Source organism: Phalaenopsis equestris, unplaced genomic scaffold (assembly GCF_001263595.1).
Source record: "Phalaenopsis equestris unplaced genomic scaffold, ASM126359v1 Scaffold000888, whole genome shotgun sequence".
Classification (NCBI taxonomy): Eukaryota; Viridiplantae; Streptophyta; class Magnoliopsida; order Asparagales; family Orchidaceae; genus Phalaenopsis; species Phalaenopsis equestris.
The window spans coordinates 390,347-397,769 of record NW_018165328.1 but is presented as its reverse complement, the minus strand read 5'-3'; the positions used below and the strand labels follow the sequence as shown (position 1 = coordinate 397,769).

The following is a 7,423-nucleotide window of genomic DNA, read 5'->3' as shown; positions in this document are numbered from 1 at the left end:
TATATATATATATATATATAACTGACCGTTTTAGATTACCTAAATGGTTGTTTTCACATATAAGCCATCATCACTGTTTTCTCTCTTGCACCTGTAAATGTTTATAATGGTGAAATTTTCCAATGTCAAAATCAAGTCTGCGTTGTTCAGGAATTTATGCTCACCAAGATGGAGGCTGATGGTGGAAATACCAAGGTGGCGATGAACTCCTTGTCAACAAGTCTCAAAAATATAACTGACATAGTCTAATTGCAGAACTAGACAATGTGATAGAGAATGGAGAAACGAGCACAAGAAGTTAATGGAGGAGGTGAGCACAAAATAGGATCAAATGTATGGTGACAATCTAGAGGTTATATGAGAATGTCAATTTTCGTTGATGAAGAATGTAGAAATTAATGTTGGTGGTTATTGTGTGACCACTGAAAGTGCACCAAGATCTTTGAGAAGTGCTACTTTGGCATCATCCTCATCATGTCTAGTAAATTATAAGTGACAATAGAGCGCAATGACTTAACTAGAAACCGTGGGACAACTTTGATATCATGAATGACATTATAAAGAAGAAACATCATGTTATTAGTTTGTCCAACTCATGAAAGAGTTATATGCAGGGAAGCACCTAGTTGTTGTAGAGATTTTATTTGGTTGGGAGTTAGAAATTATTTAACTTTTTTGTCATTAGCATATAATCTGTTTTTATATAGAAACAGAGGAACCTGATTCTTTCTCTTCTGTTCTGCTTTTCATTTTTGCCTTTATATAGACACTTGCACTATAGCAAAAGAAATAAACTTATTTTCAATTTCTGTAACATGATTTTTTTTGCTTGACTAAGGCCATTGATAGCTCTTTGTATCCATATATCACATAAACTCAATTGCCCTTCTAAATATCACATTACATCACTTGCTCAGATATGAAGCTTCTTAACTGTTTGCATGCTGCCCTTGCTTGCCTTGATGTCTTGTAGTGGCTGGTTCAGTCACATACTACACGTGCAACTCTCTTGACTGCCCTGTGTTCCTGATTGATTGCTTGTTTTGGTGCCCAAATTTACCTCCTTGCCTTGCCCACCTGTCAACTCGTTCTCCCATTTAGGCTTTCTTTGTGTTTGCTCTTTTTGCTCTCGTGCTTTGTTTATTCAGCTCTGCTCATAGAACCTCTTGCCTTGTAGTTTTTTTTGTTCTATACTCCTTGTTTGTACTTCTGCTTGCACATGTGAGTGTTAAATAATTTTATATTGGTGATTGATCCTTTGTATACTTTTTTGATGGCATCTCTTAAAGCAAGAAATATCTTTAATATCTTAATTGGAGAATATTATGACTTGAATTAAGGATGAATTTCGTCATGATGCAATGTCATATTTCATGCAATGTCATATTTCAAATTAAATAATACTCTTGTCCTTAAACCATGGAATTAAGGAGTTTATGCTAATTAAATATTATTAGAGGCAATTTAAAATTTCAAATTTAAAATTCTCTCCTTTAAATAATGATTTAAATTAATGAGTTATATCCATGTGTATTATCCATTATGCATTATTTCAAATTTAAAGATGATATAATTGACCTTATGCAAGAATTTATTGACTTAATTTATTATTGTAAATTCTTATTTAATGGATGAAAATATGTATTGGTATTGTAATCTGGCTCCATTTATTTTACCACAACAACAACAAAGCCTTAATCCCACTATGTGGGGTCGGCTATATGAATCCTTTTTCTCCATTTATTTTACCACGAAAAAAAAAAAAAAACAAATAAGAAAGGATTTACATCTTGGATTATTTCATTTTAAAACCTAATAAATCAAATCGAAATATCCATCTCAGCAATCCATCTAACAATTCGATGATTGTTTTTTCTTTTATTTGAAATTGCTAGCATGTGTCCATTTAATGTCGCCACTCCCCTTCTATCCAGGGATGTCCATGAGCTATCATACCATAATAGGATAGTTTAAGGGGATGGGAGGTTGCAGCATTTACAACTTTCTCCCTAATCTGATTTATAATCATGCAACAAGCCAAACATGTCAATTAAGTTTTTTCAAAATTTGTCAAACCAATCCTTCGGTCTAAGATTTCAAAAGTCCGATTGTATGAAAGAATATATATAACAAAGATCCAATTTTAATTGTTTCTTTATGAAAAGTCAATTTATCTCTGCGTGTTTTGTCCGATCATGATAGAAAATTGTGTGCTATTGTCAGAATTTACTTATATAAGAGTTCTGATTATTTATTGAAGTTGTTCTAGAGTAGCTTGAGCTAAAATTAATTGGTTAATTACATTGGCCATTGATTTGAGTTCTGTTTCAAAACTAGTACTTACCAAAATAATTCTATGTAATTTTTGGGCAATGAGATGTCTATAAATATAGTTTTTATCTTGGCTTTCTAATCAAATGAATATAATTCCAATTATTAAGCATGTCTTTTATCTCTCTTTCTCTCCCATTAATCCTATTGCCAGAAATTTGTTTCTTCACCTCTTTCCATTTTTCGGCATATCTTTCTTGCTTCTATCAGAAGTTCTATTTCTCATTGACTCGATCATCTGCAAATTTACTATTGAGTACTTTGGATGATTTGACTTCCACTGCGTCCAAGATGCTTCAAAAGATGCAGTTCTTCTCCCAATCTTTGAAACGAAGAATGAGTTTGCCTGTGGATGCATCTTAATTAGGGTTTTCTATTTCTATTTTCATACTAATTCACACTTTTTGATCCTCATGTCATCTTGAAAAACTTTTTAATGATTATTACATTAATCTCATAGGAAACCCTAAATCTTTGCATTGCCTCTTGTATACGATGACTTTGCATACAACAAGAAGAAGAAACTTTTATCCCACTAAGTGAGGTTGGCAATGCTGACTATGCATGTATGGTAAAGATTGTATGTTAAGAAATCTAATATATTTTTCATACCTTTGATTTTGTTTCTGATGTCCTGCATAAAAGGTTTAGTTTCTTTAATAAACTTTTGTTATTAAAAATTTTATCAATTTTTATACCATTCAACTTTATTATTCCCTAGTAAAATTAATTTCGTAACAAAATTGTGTTGTGTTGTGGAGTTGATTCTGCATCATTGATTGACTTATTTGCCATTAATGATTTCTGAGGACAACTAATTAATTAAGTACTTCAAAATTTATGCAATTCTTGCAGTCTTAGAAAGAAATATTCATGGTACTACGCCAATTAGTATACTTTGTCTTATTTGTTCCGATAATATTCCCTTACATTCTAACTTGTCGACAAATCGCTTGATCTTTCTGGTAATTTTAACAAACCTAATAAAATTTGAATTTCTTGCAAATTTTGATGAATCATTATATTTTTTTTAAAAATACTATGTTGAGGACACAGGCATTCCTTTATTCGATTGACTTGTGTTTGGGCATGCTAGACAGTCAAACAATCTGACTTGTTTTTGTTGTTTACTAAATTGCTAAGATTTGAATTTTCTTTGAATGGTTTTGGTCGTTGTATCGTATGCCTCGTCTCCTCTCCTATACTAATACGAAATGCATAATGACAGTTTGCTACCTATTTTTTCATTCACTTGCATTCCTTCGGTGCAGTTCACTGTTATTGGAGTGCATTCTGCAAAGTTTGATAATGAAAAAGATCTTGAAGCCATTCGTAATGCTGTCCTGCGCTATAACATCACTCATCCAGTAAGTAAAATGTTTAAATTCATTGTAATGAGTCAGGAGATTGTTGTTGCTGTTATGCTTTATTGAAGGGCAAGAAGTTAGCTTTACTGTTTTTTTATTATTGTTATAAAGTAATAATACCTGTACAATTTATGTTTTAGTCATGGTATATGCTGTGTTTGAATTTTTTTGAAATGATAGGAACACAAATATCATAAACTAAAACATGTAAAATTTGCAACCACTAATATATGATAGTGAACTTTAAATGCAAAATGTCTCATCTTTGTGATAAGGAAATTGGATTTTATAGATAGAAACTCTGGGGCATGAAGATGATTAACTAAACTATATTTTGTTTGGGAAACCTTAATAGGTCCTGTTTTCTGATAGCATGAAACCAGGACCGTATGTCTGTTCTTGAAGCTGAAACTTCCATTTCATAGGATAATATCTTTTGGTTTAATAACTAGGAAGTTATGTTTATGTTACATCTTTGTGCACTTCTATTAATGCTAAATTTTTTTGTCGAATTATCTTTGTTTCATTAAAAGTATTGAAGATGGTGTTGGATAGCTGTAGGTCTGTTATAGGATGTGGTTGCATTTGGAAAAAAAAAAAAATTTGAACTGGTTTTCATCCATGTAAAATTTGTTACTCGTCAACCTATTAATGAATATCAATATTTTATTGTGGTTGTTTATATTTTATAATGAGTAGAATTTGTTGCAGAAGGAATGCTCTTAGCAATTGAACTATTTTTAGTATGATACCATGATTTGTACTCCGAATATTAGAGATTGAACAAAATGTTATTTTTCTATATTTACATATAGTTCAGCTGGGCATCTTCTGTATGGTCGTTTATCTTATTTTCTCATATGCCATGACATTATCTTCTTGTCCACTTAATAAATGGAGATTTAGTTTCCAGTCTGTAGCTGAGAACATCAGTTTGACTTTTAATTAAGGTGGTCAATGATGGAGATATGTATTTATGGCGAGAACTTGGGGTGAGCTCTTGGCCTACGTTTATTGTTGTTGGCCCTACTGGAAAGATTCTAGCTCAATTAACTGGGGAAGGCCATCGCAAGGTATTTTTGTTCGTTGATTTCATTTCCTTAATCATTAAGTGATACAGCAATCCATTCTTTTTACAATGTCTATGTAAAATGTATCAGTTTTTTCTTGCTTCATATTTCAAACTTGTCTGTGCATGCTTTCTTGTTGGAATTAGGAATGACAGTTTTATTACATTATCCTTGTAGTGTTCCTGATGAAGTCATTGAAATGGTACTCTTTTCAATCATTTTTTGCCACAATTTTTCTATCAGCATTTATATGGATGAAAATTTTTTCACAGATTTCCCCATGCTATTTTCGTGGAAACTGAGAGTGAGGGCCGTGTAAGGTTTATGATATGATGCCCTCTTTTTTAATATTTGTTTTAAATTAAAATAATTATCAGTAATATTTGCTTTGATACTACATACTTTTCAAGATGTCAGATTTGAGGTGCAGAGTAGTTAAATATTAGAAGTTATTTAAAGGACACTGTGCTCTCTTTCTTGTTACAAATGAGACCATTGAAATTATCATTAATCTGTAGATGCTTTTTCAACTGATATTATTTGCATCCTCTGTTGACTTAAAATCACTCGACTGTTTCTTTTCAACAACAACAACAACATTAAGCCTTTATCCCACTAAATTTTTTTGTTTGTTTTCTTAAATCTATTTTTATTTTCGTAAATGTTTCTTTGTTGTTTTTTCTTTATATTTTTCAGGATCTTGATGATTTTGTAGATGCAGCTCTTCAATTTTACATGGAAAAGAATCTATTTGGTGCAACACCTATTCCACTGGCCCTAGAGAAAGATGAAGATCCTCGTTTATTGATGTCCCCATTAAAATTCCCTGGGAAGCTTGCAGTTGATGCTCTTAATAACAGAGTCTTCATCTCTGACAGTAATCACAACCGCATTGTGAGTTTCCTAGTTTCTTCCTTCACCGCTCTACCCTCCCTCCTCTCCTCTAATCCCAAATTTACATTCAATTAATAATGACTAAAGCTGTCTCAATAACGATGCTTCTCAATGATTTAGATGTCTAGATATGCTACAAAACTATGAATGATTCTTTGCAGGTCTATATCTTACATTCTCATAGCTTAATGTCTTTTGCTTCTGGAATCTAGGTTGTAACAGATCCTGATGGAAATTTTATTATTCAAGTTGGAAGCAGTGGGGAGGAGGCTTTACGTGATGGTTCTTTCGATGATGCTTGCTTTAATCGTCCACAGGTAATACTTATGCTAGTGACTTCGAAATCTACACCCTAGTACAAGTATTAATTTGTAAAGTTATAATAAACAGAAAAATATGAAAATTGTCTATATGAATGCCTGACAAAAATAGAAAGGACAAATTGTGAAATGATTTTTAGAGGATTTGAAGATAATTATAATAAGCATGTAATATACAATAAAACATGAAGTTGTACTAGTGAGATAGGCTAATAAAATTAATGTAAAATGACTAGAAAAGTAGCCTGAAGATAATTTGTGCAGAATATGTTTAATTTGCTGAAAATAGTTTTAACACCTAATTTAGTGTTGTTTACTTCAATAACTATTCCAATAGGACCTTACCTTAGTTTTTGTTGAATGCATTGGCAAAGATGGACAGTGGACATAGGGTCTCAGAAAATTAATTTGAAATGTATCTCCCTCATGAAAACCATTTAATTGTGACTTGTTTCACAAAAGGGATCAATCTGATATTTTTATAACATAAAAAATACTTGAAAAGAAGCCCACATCACCAAATTCAGTGTATGGGAAAAAGATAATAACTCACATTCATTCACGGTGTGACGCTGAGCGAAACGCTTTCTTGTGAACATGCCTGGATGTTGGAATTTAGGGGCTCGTGCGCACTTGTGCCCGACACGGGGGCGCTATGGCCGCATGGGAGCGGAAAATGCTGCTTGGCAACCGCTCAGTTCAGGTAGTAGAAGGATCGAGTAGTCATTCCTTGCGCATGGTTCCTTCTTATGTGGAGTGAGACCTGCTCCTCTTTACCTTAAAACTATATATTTGTTATTTGTTGTGTTTTTGGTCCATTTTTGGCTCAGACTTGTTTCCCTTCTAGGGCTATATACAAAGACGAGAATGTGCTTCGGCTATAACTTGTCTGATGTGGTAACCTTCTTCCAAAGGTCGAGTGGTGCTTTGGTTGTAGTTTGTTCTCGAGGTAGTATTATCATCGACATTTCCTTCCCCGCACCCTCGCTTCGGTGCCACACCTCTTTCCTTGTTGAAATCACCCAGGACAACTGTTGTTGCTGTTCTTTTCTGCAAGTCCTCTTTCTAGCCACCTCGCTTTCACAATCCCTGCTATCTACCTTTTGAATCAACTACCAGCCCGCCCTCTTGCTGTTTCTGACAGCTGAGAGCGTTCCAGCCACCCCATGTCCTCTGCCCTCGTTGTCCCAGCCCTCCATCCTCACTACCCCCGCTGGCCCAGCCCTCCATCCTCACTACCCCCGCTGTCCCAGCCCTCCAATGTCGCTGTCGCAGCACACAACACCTTCCCTTTACTGTTTTTCTTCTTTCCAGCCCTCAAACAACTGACTTTTTGCTGTTTGGACTGTCGTTTTTTTGTTATTTTGCTGTTCCAGCCACCCATAATCGTTGCTAAAGTAATAATAATAATATAAGCTCTTTAGCTTTCTATGAATATTGT

At 33.7% G+C, this 7,423-nt stretch overlaps 1 protein-coding gene across 5 annotated transcripts in view; it reads left to right on the top strand.

Annotated features, from left to right (window-relative positions):
• The window catches only part of LOC110032219 (NHL repeat-containing protein 2), a 119,131-nt gene that overhangs the window by 64,186 nt on the left and 47,522 nt on the right, over window positions 1-7,423 (top strand). For all 5 annotated transcript variants that reach the window (XM_020735774.1, XM_020735773.1, XM_020735776.1 and 2 more), the window contains exons 14-17: window positions 3,603-3,698; window positions 4,649-4,771; window positions 5,465-5,662; window positions 5,875-5,979. In XM_020735774.1, the coding sequence (XP_020591433.1) occupies window positions 3,603-3,698; window positions 4,649-4,771; window positions 5,465-5,662; window positions 5,875-5,979 (522 nt within the window). The remainder of the gene's footprint in view (window positions 1-3,602; window positions 3,699-4,648; window positions 4,772-5,464; window positions 5,663-5,874; window positions 5,980-7,423) is intronic.